The sequence below is a fragment of the Elephas maximus genome, chromosome 1 (genome assembly GCF_024166365.1).
Source record: "Elephas maximus indicus isolate mEleMax1 chromosome 1, mEleMax1 primary haplotype, whole genome shotgun sequence".
NCBI lineage: Eukaryota > Metazoa > Chordata > Mammalia > Proboscidea > Elephantidae > Elephas > Elephas maximus.
The window spans coordinates 85,457,890-85,475,843 of NC_064819.1; the positions used below are offsets into that span (position 1 = coordinate 85,457,890).

A 17,954-nucleotide genomic window follows, 5' to 3' on the forward strand; every position below is an offset into this window, starting at 1 on the left:
CAGAAACAGAAAGCAGACTGGTGGTTGCCTAGTGGGAAATGGAGGGTGACTGCTAGTGGGTATAGGGTTCTTTTGGGGATGATGGAAATATTCTGGAAGCCACTGAATTATACACTTTAAAATGGTAAAAATGGATGAATCTAGGGGGCATTATGCTGAGTGAAATAAGACAATCACAAAAGGACAAATATTGTATGAGACCACTACTGTAAAACTCATGTAAAGGTTTTTTACATGTTAGAAAAAGAAACAATATTTAATGGTTTTATGATGGTGGGGAGGGGTGGGGATGGAAAAACACTTAATAGACAATAGATAAGTGATAACTTTGGTGAAAGTAAGACAGTACACAATACTAGGAGAGACAGCACAACTTGTACAAGGCAAGGGTCATGGAAGCTTCATAGATACAGCCAAACTCCCCGAGAGACCGAATTACAGCACTGAGGGCTGTAGGAACTGTGGTGTTGGGGAACATCTAGCTCAACTAGCATAACAGAGTTTATAAAGAAAATGTTCTACATTCTACTGTGGTGAGTAGCATCTGGGGTCTTAAAAGCCTGTGAGCGGCCATCTAGGGTACTCCACTGGTCTCACATCTTTGGGAGCAAGGAAGAATGAGGAAAACTAAAGATACAAGGAAAGATTAGTCCAAAGGACTAATGGACTACATCTACTATAGCCTCCACCAGACTGAGTACAGTACAACTAGATGGTGCCTGGCTACCACTACTGACTACTCTGACAGGGATCACAATAGAGAGTCCTGGACAGAGCTGGAGAAAAATGTAGAACAAAATTCTAACTCAAAAAGAAAGACCAGACTTGCTGACCCGACAGAGATTGGAGAAACTGAGAGTATGGCCCCCAGACACCTTTTTAGCTCAGTAATGAAGTCATTCCTGAGGTTCCCCCTCAGCCAAAGATTGGGCAGGCCCATAAAGCAAAACGAGACTCAAGAGGCATACCCACCCTGGGGCAAGGACTAGAAGGCAGGAGGGAACAGGAAAGCTGGTAATAGGGAAACTAAGGTTGAGAAGGGAAAGTGTTGACATGTCGAGGGGTTGTTAACCAATGTCATAAAACAATATGTGTACTAGCTGTTTAATGAGAAACTAGTTTGTTCTATAAACCTTCGTCTAAAGTACAATAAAAAATTTTAAAAATGGTAAAAACAGTGAATTTTATGTTATGTGAATTTTTTTGTTTTTGTTGTTATGTGCCATTGAGTAGATTTTGACTCAGCAATCCTGTTGGCAGAGTGCAGCTGCCCCATAGGGTTTTCTAGGCACAGATTACCAGGTCTTTCTCCCATGGAGCACTGGTAGGTTCAAACTGTCGACCTTTTGGTTAACAGTCGAGTGCTTAACCATTGAGCCATAAGGGCTCCTTATAAAAAAATTGTTATATAAAAAATATAAAACAAACTTAAAAATCCATTAGTTGGATCTTTTACCCATGTGGATGATTCTGTAACATCATACTTTGGTTGCTCGAAAAATATTGGTTGACTGAGTCTGCAGATCTTTCAAATGCTGGTAGTATTTCATGAAACAGCACTGAAAAATCATATCCGTTAGTATCACCACCAACTTCACCAGAAAAGTCATTAACTATTGGGAAGCTGGTAAAACTCTTGGTGGCAGATACTAGTTTTCCAAGGTTCTAATTTTTGGTTGTTTTTTTTTTTCCTTTTTCATTATCCAGCTTTCACATGCATGTATGAAATGAAATGAAAAAGGAAGACAAAAGAATTGATGCATTTGAACTGTGCTGTTGGCAAAGAATACTGAATATAATGTGGACTGCCAAAAGAATGAACAAATCAGTCTTAGAAGAAATACAACCAGCATGCTCCTTAAAAGCAATGATGGTGAGACTCTGGCTCATTTACTTTGAACACGTCATCAGGAAAGACCAATTGCTAGAAAAGGACATCATGTTTGGTACAGTAGAGCGTCAGTGAAAATGAGGGAAACTCTCAGTAAGAGGGATTGACACAAAGGCTGCAACAATGGACTCAAACTTACCAATGATCATGAAGATGGCACAGTACCAGGCCAATGTTTTGTTCTGTTATACTTAAGCTCACCATGAGTCAGAGCCTACTCAATGGCAACTAATAACAAAAACATCAACATAAAGTTATAGTAGTTAAGACAGTGTGGTGCTGGCAAAAGGATAGACACATAGATTAAAGAACAGAATAGAAAGTCCTCAGATAGACCGATACACATGGGCAATTGATTTTTGACAAAAGTGCAAAAGCAATCCAATGGAGAAAGGACAGTATTTTTAACAAATGATGCTGGAGCAACTGGTTGATTTAAGTGCAAAAAAATACACCTTAACCTAAACCTCACACCTTATACAAAAATTAACTCAAAATAAGACAGATCTAAATGTAAAAATATGAAACATTTAAAACATAGGCTAAAATCTTCATAACCTAGGGAAAGGCAGAGTTCTTAACATGACACCAGAAGCATGATCCAAAGAAGAAATTTGATAAACTGGACTCAATCAAAATTAAAAAAAATTTTTTCTCTCTGCAAAAGGCACTCTTAAGAGAATAAAAAGCCATACTAAAGACTTGGAAGAAATATTTGCAAATCACATATCTGACAGGGGACTTGTATCTAGAATACATAAAGAATTCTCAAAACTCAACAGTAAGAAACAAAAAACCCGGTTAAAAAACAGGCAAATGACTTGAACTTCACCAAAGAATGTATACGAATGGCAAATAAGCAAACAAAAAGCTGCCTGGCATCATTAGCTACAAAGAAAATGGAAATTTAAACCACTATGAGGAACCTCTATGCACCTATTAGAATCGCTAAAAAAAAAAACAATGACGAATTGGAGCAACTGGAACTCTCTTAGACTGCTGGAGTGAAAGCAAGATGGTATAGCCACTTGGGAAAACTGGTGACTTCTTATGAAATTAAACATACATTTACTGTATGAACCAGCAATCTGACTTGTAGATATTTACCCAAGAAAGAAAAACATACATCCATACAAAAACTTGTACATGAATGCTTACAGCAGTTTGATTCATAACTGCCCAAAACTGAAACGACCTGAAAGTCCCTCAACTTGTGAATGAATCAACAAATTGTAGTACAACAGGATACTACTCAGCAACAAAAATGAATAAACTACTGATTCATGCAACAAGTCAGATGAATCTCAATGGCACTATACTGAGTGAAAGACGCCAATATCAAAAGGTTACATTCTGTATGATTCCACTTATACGATGTTCTTGAAAAGACAAAACTATCGTGATGGAGAACAGATGGGTGGTTGCCAGGGATCATGGTGGGGAGGATGGGGGGGTTGCGACTACAAAGAAATACCATGTGGAAGTTTTTGGGTGATGAAATTCTCATTCTTGATTGTGGTGGTGATCACAGAAATCTATAAAACCCATGCCATCTGAAGAGTTCATTTTACTCTGTTATTTAAAAAAAAATAAAAGTAAACGTGGAAAACACAGTTTTCAAAGCAGGGAAGTCATTATTTTGGACAGCAGCATGGTGAGAAGAATTGGTTATAGTTCTTAAGGGGAATTTCCTCTTGCTTAATTCAGCCCAACTTTTTATATATAGATGGATTGATCTGAGTCTCTAAGAGGTTGACAATCACACTGATAACACAAGAGCAGCAGCAGCATCTTCCACTGATGGGGGTGCTTTACTCGTATTCAAAATTTACAATAGCCTGTGATGTACAACTTATCCTTCTCTTTTTACCAAGAGAAAAATTGAGGTTCAAAGAGGTTGAGAGACATGTTGCAGGTCACAAGACCCATCTGAGGCCAGTGGGACTATAGCTTTAAGTTCCCTGGACCCACAGCACACAGCCCTTTCCTCTAGCTGCCTCTTACTTACTGTCCTGGCTGCTGCTGCAAGTCAGTCACGGTCTACCCCTCTGGCTCCTTTTTGGGGCCTCCTACATACCGTGGCTGGTGACCACCGAGACGTGTGGGCCAGGGAGTGCCTCGTGCTGTCTATCCCTCCATGGATGAGATAGGCGCCGGTGCTGGAGACGATGGGGGTCCCTGTGACATCCATGGCGATGCCCACCATGCTGTGGGAGGGGACTGCTGGTGGGGACGAGGCTGCAACAGTCAGCTGGGGGTTGCCTGGGGCCTCGAAGTACGATGTAGCACTGCTGGGGGTGTACCTCTTGGCCTCAGGGTTGTAGGTATAGGCCGTCCGTCTGTCAGAAAGAGAGGTCACCATGGAACCGTAGCTGGTTTAAATTCCTTCGCTTAGTTTTGAAGGAATCCAGCCAAATTTCATGGGAAAACCGGAGCCCCATGAATGACATACGCGACGTAGGATAATGGCATATGAAATTTCCATGCAACACAACGTTCCAAACTATCTTCTCTGGAAGTATTCAGGATCATATGCTGACTAATCGAAAACTAACTCCCTCAAAATTCTAAGAGTGAATAAAAGGGTTACATGTGGGAGTTCCTTTGTGGACATGGGCACTTCTGTATCTTGATCATGGTACTGGTTACACAACTCTATACCTGGGATAAAACTTCAGAGAACTAAACCAGTACCAGTGGCTATCAAGTTGACTCCAACTCATGGTGACCTTCTGTGTGTCAGAGTAGAACTGTGCTCTACAGGGTTTCCAACGGCTGATTTTTTGGAAGTAGACCACCAGGCCTTTCTTCTGAGGCACCTCTGAGTGGACTTGAACCTTCAACCTTTTGGTGAGCAGCTGAGTACATTAACCATTTGCACCACCAGGATGCCCATCAAAACGATAAAGGAGAAGAATTTATTAAACATAGCCCCAAACAGAACGAGGTGAAAGAGTCATAAAAGAACAGGAGAGGGAGAAAGAACACGCACATGGCTCCATCCGTGTAGACGGTGTCTTCGCCCTCCATGTACTGCACCTGGGCCGAGTAGACACGCTGCACAGACGGTACCTGCAACAACATCACACATTCTGTATTACAGACACGAGTTTCCTGACATCTTCCTAGACTATGCAAGCTGAAAATATCTTATGCTGCCCTTTATGTACATTTAGTAAATACTAACTCATAGTTTTTCCACCCATAGTCAGTACTTCTAGAAAGAAACTAGGAGACGCTCTTGCTGTTGTTATCTGTTAGTGAGTCGATTCTGACTCACAGCAACCCTGTATGACAGAGTAGAACTGCTCCATAAGGTTTTCTAGGCTGTAATCTTTACGGGAGCAGATCACCAGGTCTTTCTCCTGTGGAGCCACTGGATGGGCTTGAACTGCTGACTTTTCGATTAGCAGCCAACACAGTAAAGACTACACATTCCACACAGAACAGTGAATGAGCCAAGGTGTTGTTGTTCCTGTTGCCATCCATGTACCATTTCCGTGAGCAAAGGTTCATTTCTGCTGCAGTGGATGGGGGAAGTGAGGTCAGACCCCTCATTTGCACACTGGGGGCAGGAACTAGAATGATGGCTCCTGTCCTAAGTGGGCCTAGTGGTCCAGAGAGCCACAGGGGAAGAGCCAGCTGACAGCTCAGAGCAGTGAAGCTCGCAAGCCTCCGTGGCCTGCCTGTTCTGCATGGACTCCCGATGGTCACATCCCACAGGGCAAAGGGCCTGTAGCCTCTGGGGCAGAAGGGCCAGCCCTACTAGACAGGAAGCCCAGGTTGAGGACAGAAAGAGACCCTCGGAGTGTGAACCAACCCTGCCAGGGCAAGAGGGTCAAACTATTTTCCTATATGTGGCCCACCACCATGCTTCTTTTGGGGGGTCCTGGTGCCCCCTCCCTGGCAGAGGCAAGGATCCTCAGAGTCATATTTGGGGTATGAAGGTCTGAGAGAGGTGTAAGGCAGCCCAGTGCCTGGAGCGGGGAGATGGAAAAAGGAGGGACGGCAAGGAAAAGAATCCCATACCCTCCACTTGACACCGTTGGAAAGTCTGTTCTACATCCCAGCAAATGACTCCAGGAATGCTAGAGCTAGTGGTGGAAGTCCTGCATTCTGTGTGCAGAGCCTCAAAATCTCATAGCAAAGAAAAAAAATTTTTTAAATTATTTATTTTCATTGTTGAGAGTATACACAGCAAAACACACACCAATTCAACATTTCCTACATGTACAATTCAGTGACATTGATCACATTCTTCAAGTCATGCAACCATTCTTGCTCTCCTTTTCCAAATTGTTCCTTCCCCTTTAACATAAACTCACTGCTCTCTAAGCTTCCTGACTAATCTTTCGAGCTGCTGTTGTCGCTTTGATACCATATAGGTAGCTCTTAAAAGAGCATAATGCTCAAGGCAGACACTTTCTACAAGTTAAGCTAAACTACTCATTGGTTTTAAGAAGATGTCAGGGGATATTTTTGGTGTAAGGTTTAAAGATTATGTCAGGACAGTAATTTCAGGGGTTCATCCAACTTTCATGGCTCCAGGACGTCTGGAGTCCACGAGAATTTGAAATTCTGCTCTGCATTTTTCCGCTCTTGATCAGGATTCTTCTATAAAATCTTTGATCAAAATGTTCAGTAATAGTAGCTGGGCACCACGTAGTTCTTCTGGTCTTATGGCAAAGGAGCCAGTTGTTCATGGAAACAATTAGCTACACATTCCATTTCCTCCTCCAATTCCTGACTCTCCTTCCAAGCAGAGGCAATCTTAATGGATACCCAATTCAGCCTAATTTTAGAGTGAGAAAATCTAAGTGTTGACTATGCTCAGGTCTCACCTTGGCCATTCCGGAAAGCCATTACTTGGGGCTGCAGGATGGGGCTGATGCCCACCTGCTAGGATACCCAGTCATGGTTAACATTTGCAAAATGACAATTCTTTGGATCAATAAGCATGCCAGGAGAAAGTTCTAGAAATGTTGGGTGGTGTTTCCCAGTGAGGAAATCAAAGCCCAGGGGGCCAAGTGACATGTGGAGTCACCCAGCAGGTCCGGGACACCTAAACAGAGACAGAGTGCTGCAGCAGGCTCAGCCCCCAAGGCATGGGGAAGCTTCTAGAGTCACATATTGGCCTGTGTCTCCCCTCTCTCAATGATGTCACTTGAATAGATGAGTGAAGAAGTAAGACTTGGGCCCTGGCCTGAAGGCCCGGTTCCCTGCTGGACCTGCCCAAGCCTTTGCTTTCTATAACCCCATACATCTTACCAGTTCTTATCGATGCAGTCACCAGGGAAGTGCCTCTAAACACCCTACCAACCTAGGCAGGAGCCCCTTGAAGAGAGAGACCCATTTTCTGGTCTTAGACCTGTCTGTATGACATTTTTGGTTCCTTTTGGGCAGAAGCCTGGATTAATTTTAATACATCATCTTACTTACATAGCAAGTCCTCCAACTCTGGCCCACAGGCCAATTTGTAAATAAAATTTTATCGGCACACAGCCACATCCATTCGTTACATCATCTGTAGCTGCTTTCACAGTTGCTTTCAGAGTTGTGTGGTTGTCACAGAGACCGTCTGGCCCCAAAGGCCAAACTATTTACTTTCTGGCCTTTCACAGAAAAGGTTTGTGGACCAGTGTTAGGGATCACGCTGACTATATTTAAATTGATGATCAGTGTTATTATTTGGCAAGTTAGCTCAAGCTTTCAAGCTTTATTCTTCAGTAATTTAATTTCAGAGGAGACATTCATCTGAGGGTGCAATACTTGCTTGCATGTGGGTTTGTCTCCCCAGGAGGCTCCTGTTCCTCCAATCAAGAAACCCCTGCTATCTGTCTGTGCTTCTGCCCGGTGCCACTAGGTGTTTAAAAAAAAAAAAAACCTTGCTCATTAAATGCTTGCAGAATTTATGCATAAATGGAAGATCTTCAGCTTTCCTGGCTTCCTGCAAAGCTACCTGCAGTAAAAGCTGTTTTTTGTTTTTTTTTGCATAGCTGCCAGAAGAAACTTCTGGGCAAGGAACTGAAGGTATCAAACAGAAAGGAACAGCAGTGACAAAGAAGGATTGTCCCTAAGAGATTATTCTGGATTACTAAATGCTAGCTGCGTTCCAATAAGAAGCCTAGCTGGCACAATGGTTAAATGCTCAACTGCTAACTGAAAGGCTGGTGGTTCAAACCCACCCAGCAGCTCTACAGGAGAAAGACCTGGCAATCTGCTCTGGTATTACAGCTACTAAAACCCTATGGGGAAGAGTTGATAAGAAAATTTAATGAGTTTATGTCAATGGGGGTGGAAGAATTTGGAAAAGGAGGGTGAGAATGGCTGCACAACTTGAAGAATGCAATCCATGTCACTGAATTATACATGCAGAAATTGTTGAATTGGTGTATGTTCTGCTGTGTATATTCTCAACAAGAAAAGATAAATAAAATATTAAAAAACCCTATGGGGCAGTTCCACTCTGTCACATGGGGTGGCTCTGAGCCAGAATCAACTCCACAGCGCCTAACAACAACTGAGCTCTGAGTCAGCCGTGCTGTCCTTACCGGCTTCGGTACCTGCTGCACTCTGGGGAGGGAAATCAGCTCCATCCGGGCCCCTTTGGTGGCTGAGCCCTCTGCCTGGACCAGTGTCCACTGGAAGGGAAGGGAGAAAAAGGACACTTACACATGTCACAGCTTATTCTGTAAACACAGAGGTTATAACCAGAGGTACTGCTCACCTACCACACTGTTGCTCTGTCAAAGGGCTGACAAACAGGCACGCGCACACTCAAAGACTCACCACACACATAGGCAACATACATGCATGTACACACATATACTCGCTTCATGCACCGTGCACACACAGACTAACACTCAGACTCACACGCTTACATGAACACAGACTCTTGAAGAGATACACACAGAGACACACACACAGACTCTCACACACACAGACTCTCACACACACAGGAGCACATGGGACCCCACCTGGCCCCAGGCAGCTTTTCCTTGATAGTCTAGCCTGTGAGGTATCCCTGGCACAAGGGGAAAGCTGCACGAGGAGAACCATCTGGAAAATTGTCCATACCACTTCCCCCTGGAATAGTGCTCTGTGGCACCCCTAGGTTTTCCAGTCCATATTGGACATGTCCCCATTTTACACACTAGAGAAAATGACACCCAGAGTGGTTAAGTAACACCTTATAGACTCAGAATACCAGCTTCCAGAACTTGGGATCGATCCACGTTTTCTGCCTCCAAGTCCCCTGTTCTTTGGTCCCACCCTGCTCTCTAGTCTCACAAGTCAGGTCCTCACAGGGTGGCTCGGTTAGTTTTCTTGGGATACTGATTGCCCACACAAAGCTATGAAAATGTGAAGGATCGAAATGTATCCCAAAGTCAAGAGCAGAAGGGCTGTTAGTTTACTGAAAGCCAGGGCTTTGGAAGCCACTGACTATGGTCCTGTGATTTTCCGATGTGGACCCTAAATTTCCCTGGTAGTGGTGGCTCTAAGGAGCCCTGGTGGTACAGTGGTTAAGAGCTCAGCTGCCAGCCTGTTCAAACCCACCCAGTGGCTCTGTGGGAGAAAAGACCTGTCGATCTGTTCCTGTAAAGATTACAGCCTAGAAAACCTTATGGGGCAGTTCTACTCTATCACATAGGGTCATTATGTGTCAGAATCGACTCCACCGCACCTAACAACAATAGTGGTGACGCTGCAATGTTCCGTTTTCTAAACAACTAAGTTCACAAACCCTCACTCTTACCACATGCCCACACTGCCCTCTAGCATTCAAGGACTGTAATTAAAACATAAAGGCAGTATTAACACCACCAACAAACGGCCATCTACATACCAGCTGACTGGGCACTGGGCACTGGGCACTAAGAGAATCTAACAGGGATCCTGCCCCCTGTAAGCCACAACCAACAACAACAGAAAAACGATACAAATGATACTAAAATAAATAGGAAGACTGGATTAACAATACTCAGCCTATCCATACAATAGAATATTACTTAGTCATAAAAAGGAATGAAGTCCTGATACATGTTATGACATGGATGAACCTTGAAAACATTACGCTGAAAGAAACCAGATACAAAAGGACAAATATCGTATGATCCCACTTACATTAAATACTAGACTAGGCAAATCCATGGAGGCAGAAAGCAGTTCGGTGGTTGCCAGGGACTGGGGGGAGAGGAGAATGGGGAGTTATTACTTAAAGGACATGAGGGTTTCCTTTTGGGGTGATGAAAATGTTCTGGAACTAGACAGTGGCGATGGCTGCACAACTTTGTGAATGTACTGAATGCCACTGAACTGTGTACTTTAAAAGGGTGAATTTTATGTCATATGAATTTTACTTCGAAAAGAAATAACATATACCTACATAGATAAATGGGAATATTAAGGATTTACATTAGTATATGGTACCTTATGAGGTACCTGGTTACAATATTTGTATATGTATCCAATACTGTACCCACTAGGTGTGTAGCCATTGGCTATTTAAATTTAACTAAATTCAATAAATTTTAAAATTCAGTTCCTCACGCACACTGGCCACATTTCAAGCTTTTCAGAGTCCTGGGTAGCTGGGGCTTTCACGCGGCCCAGAGCAGACACAGATCATTTCCACCACTGCCGTGGAATGTTCTACGGGCGAAGCGGGGCTGAGTGCTTGCGCTGACAACCAAGAGCCCACCATGGGAACTGAGTGAACAAGACCGTTTCTTTCTGGGAAGCAACTGGTCAGCCAGACAGAGCACTCCCTGTGCAGAGAGTTTCGTGGGCCTGTGGGAGAGAGGGCTGGAGCTGGCGGGGAAGGGCCAGTTCCCAGGCAGTTGGGTGAGGACTGGTGGGAAGGAGGCTCAGAGAGGGGAGCAGAGATTGCCTGACTGCGGGAGGAGAAGGAGGAGAGAGAGGAAGGGCTGGCAGGGAGGGTTTCAGCAAGGGTGGGAGCTGGAAGCATCTGTAGCAGGTATGGGAGCCCATAAGGGACTCCTGAGGGGCTGCCTAGTGGGACCTTTGGTGGGTGTGATGGCCTTAGCAGAGACGTTGGGACCAGTCTTGCTGTGGCTGCTGGAGAGGGACACGGAGCTCACTTGGGCCCAGGAGGTGCCCAAGAGAGAGGTTCGGGAGAAGAACCCAGGGAGCAGCAGGTGGGAAGGCTGGCATGGCCAAGTTCAATAAGGCCAGGACTTGCTGGCAGGAAGACTGAGTCTGATCATTCACTCTTGGTGCCCTCAAACAGACCTCCAAGACACCTGCCCCCATATGTGAAAGAAATAAAAGCTAAAGCTGTAAGACTACACATTCTAAATTGAATAAATTGTATCCCATTGCCATCAAGTCAATTCTGACTTATGGTGACCTTATGTGTTACAGAGTAAAACTGCTCCACAGGGTTTTCTTGGCTGTAATCTTTACAGAAGCAGATCACCATGCCTTTCTTCCACAGTGCCGCTGGGTGGGTTTGACCCACCAACCTTGAGGTTAGGTGGTGGTGTTGTCTGCCCTCCAGTCCATTCCAACTCCTAGTGACTATACAGGACAGAGTGGAGCTGCCCCAGAGGGCTTCCTAGGCTGCAATGCTTATGAGAGCAGATGCTGGCTCTTTTCTCCCAAGCAGCCACTGGTGGGTTAGAACTGCCAACCTCTCAGTTAGCAGCCAAGTGCTCTAATCTCTGTGAACCAGGGCTCCTTCTTTAGGTTAGCAGTCACATGCAAACCTTTTTGCGATACCCAGAGACCTAAACTGGTTTCTACGTATGCCTTTTTGCTTTTGCTGAACTATGTTTTTTTCCCTTCATCATTTCTTTTCACTGTGCTACTAATTTTTAGACTGCTGCTTGTGAGTTGAGGGTGATCACACGGTCACAGTGAATTCCTAGGGACTTCTACGAGCTTCTAGTCTGTTCTGCAGGATTCCGTCTCAGGTGGTCTTAAGTCACCTATTTTCTGCTTCTGTCTGTCTACTTTATGTTTTATTGTAATTTACAGTAGAAACCCAGAAGTAGAGATGGCCTGAATGTGAAGACTGTCTATCTGCAAATTTTAAAGAACATATTTATTCTAATGCTAGATTCAATTTCGCACAAACAATAAGAATTCTAACTTATTTCTTGTCTTATCCATAATGTATTTCTGGATTACAGGCCAATTTTCAAGGTACGAGAAAACTTCCATAAAAAGATAAGAACAGATGGAAAAATCTGGAGGCAAATAGTGGCAATGGTTGCACATAATGAACATAATTAATGTCACTGAACTGTACATGTAAAAAATACTGGAATGGCAAATGTTTTGTTATATATGTTTTTATCACAGGCACACACACAAATGCACACAGAAGACCAGCATAAACTAAGTTGGATTCAGGAGAGCAGTTTCTTTTCCAGCTCATATCATCTTTTCCTGGGTGGGACTTATTTAACAAATAATGAGAAAACAAAATAATAAAGGTATGGCTATTTCAATAGCAGCTGTCTGGGGCTGATAAGTCAATTCAGAAAAATGTAGAGTCCTGTCTTCTCCGATTCCAGTATTTTTTAACACTGGAATGAGTCAGTCGGCACTGTGGGCAGACTGGATTTCCCCTGGAAGCACCTGGGTAGCAGGGCTGGGCTGCTCTGTTACCTGTGACGAAGCGGGCACCGGCTGGGCCACGGGTGTCGGGGCTGCCACTGACGGATTCAAGGCCACAGAAGCTGGTGACTCGGATCCACTTTCTGAATTCTGTATGCTCAGCTCTAAAGAAAGGCAGAGAGAGATTGAGTGGGGCAGGGTTGAAATCATGAAGCCCAAAGAGGAAAATTCAAACAAGTACAAAGATAGGCAAGTGCTAAACTAGTTGCCATTGGTTAGATTCCGACTTATGGTGACCCCATGTATGTCAGAGTAGAACTATGCTCCATTTTCAGTGGCTATTTTTTTGGAAGTAGGTCACCAGGCCTTTCTTCCGTGGCACCTCTGGGTGGGTTTGAACATCCAACCTTTCAGTTAGCAGCTGAGAGCTTAACCATTTGCATCACCCAGGCAAGCACAAATTATCAATATTCTTTCTAAAGTTTACATGCAGAAACCCTGGTGATACTGAGTAAGTCAGAAGGGGTGAAAAGGTTGCACAATAGTTCCACAGAAAAAAGAGAGGGGAGAGGAGACAGAGAATGGGCTTCCAAATACAAAACAACAATAAAAAAGGCTCAGGCAGTGATTGTTATCGCACAAATGTTGTCCTTCCTCAAGAGGCCGGGAACACCAGCCTTCCCCTTTTCCAGTCTGACCAGGTTAAACCATTCCGAAGGGCTTGCTTGATCGTTTACTTGTTCAGCAAACTGAAAACTCTTGAAGGATGCCTGCAGTTTGGTGAGCTGTGCTACCCCAAATTATAAGTGCATTCTCTTAGCACAGGGTTTTTCCCACTCAGCACTAATGACATTTGAGGATGGATCCTTCTTTGGGTTGGGGGCATCCTATGCACTGTAGGGTGTTGAGCAGCATCCATGGTCTCTGCCCACTCGATGCCAGTAGCATCCTGACCCCCCGTTGTGACAATCAAAAATGTCTTTGAATACTGTCAAATGTCTCCTGAGGGGCAGACTTGGTCCCGGATAAAAACCACGGCCCTAGGGGGAAAAGATCTGCCATGCGGACACTACACATCTTATCCCTGGCTCCATAGATGTCCTCAGGAGTTTTAAAAGGAAATATGAAATGTGTCTCTTCGTAGAAATCATCGCCTATAAGAAAACAGCAAAATATATTTCTTTGCTGTCAGATACATAAATCTTTCAAGCAGGTAGTTTAAAAAAATTCTATACAAAAAGACTCAATTAGCATCAGCACAAAGTGGCAGACATACAAATTCATTCTATGATAATAGTGAAGATCAAATTGTCTTCACTTTTAAATAAGTAGCTGGTGACCTTGAGCATTCCAGCAACCCAAAATTTTCATATTTTTTCAAATGCACATGGACTATTCACTAAAATGGGCCATATTCTGGGCCACAAAACAAGTCTCAATACATTTCAAAAACTGAGCTTTTACAGAGCTTGTATGTTCTTTGATCAGAGTGAAATAAAAATGGGGATCAATAACATATCTAGAAAAAGCCCAAATATTTAGAAATTTAAAAATATACTTCTAAAAATAACCCATAGGTCAAAGAATAAACAACAAAGGAAATCAGAAGATATCTCAAACTGGTAATGAAGATACCATATATCAAAATTTGTGGGATGTAACTAAAGCAGTACTTAGAGAGAAAAGTATAGCTTTATAGCTTTGTATTACAAAGAAAGGTGTAAAAATTAGTCATCTAAATTTTCCACCTTAAGAGGCTATAAAAAGACAAGCTAATTAAACTTAAGTTGTTTTTACATTGTTATGTGCAGTCGAGTTGTTAGGACTCATAGCGACCCTACTGGACAGAGTAGAACTGCCCCATAGAGTTTCCAAGGAGTGGCTGGTGGATTTAAGCTGTCAACCTTTTAGTAGGCAGCCAAGCTCTTAAGCATTGCAGCACCAGGGCTCCAAATGAAATAGAAGGAAAGAAATAATAAAGAACAAAATGAACGAAATAAAAAATAGAGAAAATGCCAAAAGTTCATTCTTTAAAAAGATTGACAACTCCCTAGAAAGACTGACAAACAGAAAAGAGAAAACACAAATTGCCAATATCACAAATGAAATGAGATACCACTATAGATCACAGACATCAAAAGGATAATAAGGAACCATTATGTACAACTTTAGCCAATAAATTCAGCAACTTAGATCAAATGATCGCTTTTCTGAAAAACACAAAATACTAAAACTCACACAAGATCAAATAGAAAATGTGAACTGCCATATATCTAAGGAAGAAATTGAACATGTTTTCAAAAACTTCCCTACGGAGAAAACTCTAGGCATAGAGAGTTGCACTGGTCAATTCTATTAACCACTGAAAAAGGAATTAATATCACTATTACACAAATCCCATTAGAAAACAGAGAAGAAGGTACACTTCACTGATTTTATGAGGTCAGCAAAACCCTAATATCAAAACTTGATAAAGATATTACTAAAAAAAGTATTAGTTCAATACTCTTTATGAGCACACATTCAAATATCCTCTACAAAATACTAATAAATTAATAAAATATTAATAAATCAAATCCAGCAATATATAACCAATATAACACACACTTACATTGTCAATTGATTTTTTACAATGGTGCCACAAAGGAAAGTCTTCTCAACAAATGGTGCTGGGTCAACAGGGGGTCCATACAGAAAAAATGAACGTTGACCCCTAGCTCATATCATACACAAAAATTACTTCAAGTTAGGTCATAAACCTACACATAAAAGCTAAAAGTATAAAACGTCTAAAAGAAAACATAGCGGGGCAGGCAAAGGTTTGACAAAGTGCAGAAAGCAATAAACATAAAAGAAAAACTTATAAATTAGATTTCATCAAAATTAAAAACTGTTGCTTACCAAAAGACTTCATTAAGAAAATGAATAGGCAAGTCACAGATTGGAAGAATCTGCAAAAAATATATCTGATGAAGGACTTTTATCCAGATTATATAAAGAGCTCCTACAACTCAATAATAAAAAGACGAACAACCTAACAGTGAAAATGAACAAAAAAACTTGACAGGCATTTCACAAAGGAAGATATACAGATGCCCAAAAACGCACATGGCAAGTGCTCAATAACATTAATCGTGAGAGAGATGAAAATTAAAACCACAGTGAGCCACACCTAAACTCTCTCACTGTTGTGTGCCGTCTAGTCAATTCCAACTCATGGTGACCCCATGTGACAGAGTAATCTTTTTGTGTGTGTGCCTTAGGTGAAATTTTACAGAGCAAATTAATCTCATTCACTAGTTTGTACATAGTGTTCCATGACACTGGTTTCATTCCCTACGTGTCAGCACTCTCCCCATTTCCGCCCTAGGTTCCCCATTTCCTTTCACCCTGATTTTCTACCCCTTCCTGCGTTCTCATCTTTCTTTGTCGTTATGAACTATGTTGTGCCAACTGGTATAGATGTCCCAAGTCTACGCTCCTTCACCTCTAAGCTGTAATCTTTACAGGAGCAGATTGCCAGGTCTTTTCTCCCATGGAGACGCTGGTGGGTTCAAACCATAGCAGCCAAGTGCTTAACCATGGTGCCACGAGGACTCCTTGTCAAGGATTTCATTTTGCTTGGATCCACGATCTATACGCATGAAAGCAGCAGTCAAGAAATCAAACGACACACTGCATTGGGCAATCTGCTGCAGAAGACCTCTTTCAAGTGTTAAAAAGCAAAGATGTCATCTTGAAGTCTAAGGCACGCCTGACCTAAGCCACGGTATTTTCAATCACCTCATACGCATGCGAAAGCTGGACAATGAAACAGGAAGACAGAAGAAAAATTGACGCCTTTGAATTATGGTGTTGGAGAAAAATGTTGAATATACCATGGATTGCCAAAAGAACAAATAAATCTGTCTTGGAAGAAGTACAACCAGAAAGCTCCTTAGAAGCAAGGATGGTGAGACTTTGTCTCACATACTTTGGACATACTTTGTCTCACATACTTTGGACATGTTATCAGGGGAAGGAAATCATGCTTGGTCGAGGGTCAGCGAGAAAGAGGAAGACTCTCAACGAGATGGACTGACATAGTGGCTGCAACAATATGCTCAAGCATAACGATTGTGACAATGGCACAGGAGAGGGTAGTATGTCATTCTGTTGTATATGGGGTCGCTATGAGCTGGACTCGACTTGGTGGCACCTAACAACAACTCACTGTCATTGAGTCGATTCTGACTCACAGCAACCCTGTAGGACAGAGAACTGCCCCATAGGTTTTCCAAGGCTGTAATCTTTACAGAAGCAGACTGTCACATCTTTCTCCCATGGAGCGGCTGGTAGGTTCAAACTGCCAACCTTTCAGTTAGCAGCTGACTGCTTAACCACTGCACCACCAGGGCTCCTTAAACACTCACGAGAATGGCTCAAATCAAAACGCCTGGCAACACCATGTTGGTAGGCATGTGGCACAACCGTAACTGACACATTGCTGGTGGGAATGTAAAAGTTGGAAGAAGGTTTGGCAGTTTTCTAGAAAGTAAGACCTACCCTTTAACCTCCACCACCCATCTGTCAGTTTGCAGTACTGTGATGGCTTGTGTGTTGCTCTGATGCTGGAAGCTATACCACTGGTATTGTAAATACCAGCAGGGTCGCCTATGGTAGACAGGTTTCAGCAGAGCTTCCAGATTAAGACAGACTAGGAAAAAAGGCCTGGCAAACTACTTCTGAAAATTAGCCGGTGAAGATCCTTTATCACAACAGAATATTATCCAATATGGTGCTGGAAGATGAAGCTCCTAGGTTGAAAGGCACTCAAAATACACAGTGGCTGCAACAATGGACTTGAGCATACCAGCAATCATGAAGATGGCACAGAACTGGACAACATTTTGTTACGCTGTACATGAATGTCTTAGTTCCCCAGTGCTGCTATAACAGAAATACCACAAGTGGATGGCTTTAACAAACAGAAGTTCATTCTCTCACAGTCTAGAAGGCTACAAGTCTGAATTCAGGACACCAGCTCCAGGGAAATGCTTTCTCTCTGTTGGCTCTGAGGGAAGGTCATTGTCATCAATCTTCCCCTGGCTAGGAGCTTCTCAGCGGAAGCACCTCAGGTCAAAAGGACACGCTCTGCCACTGGCTCTTCTTGCTTGGTGGTAATGAGGTCCCTGTCCTCTCTGATTGCTTCTCTCTTTTATAACTCAAAAGAGATTGACTCAAGATACAACCTAATCCTGTATATTGTGTCCTATCTCATTAACATAACAGCCTCTAAATCCTGCCTCATTAACATCACAGAGTTCAAGATTTAGGACACATAGGATAATCACATCACAGAATGGATAACCACCACTCAGTACTGGGGATCATAGCCTTGCCAAGTTGACACACATTTTGGGGGGTCACAATTCAATCCATAACAATGGAGTTGCCTTTAACCCAGGATTCTTCTCCTAGATATCTGTTGTTGTTAGTT

General features: G+C 42.8%; 1 protein-coding gene across 4 annotated transcripts in view; it reads right to left on the reverse strand.

Moving 5' to 3' along the window:
* The window catches only part of LOC126077532 (DNA-binding protein RFX2-like), a 48,244-nt gene that overhangs the window by 15,955 nt on the left and 14,335 nt on the right, over positions 1-17,954 (reverse strand). For all 4 annotated transcript variants that reach the window (XM_049887122.1, XM_049887121.1, XM_049887119.1 and 1 more), the window contains 4 exons: positions 12,527-12,639; positions 8,443-8,532; positions 4,884-4,963; positions 3,969-4,230 (listed from right to left, as the gene is read on the reverse strand). In XM_049887122.1, the coding sequence (XP_049743079.1) occupies positions 3,969-4,230; positions 4,884-4,963; positions 8,443-8,532; positions 12,527-12,639 (545 nt within the window). The remainder of the gene's footprint in view (positions 1-3,968; positions 4,231-4,883; positions 4,964-8,442; positions 8,533-12,526; positions 12,640-17,954) is intronic.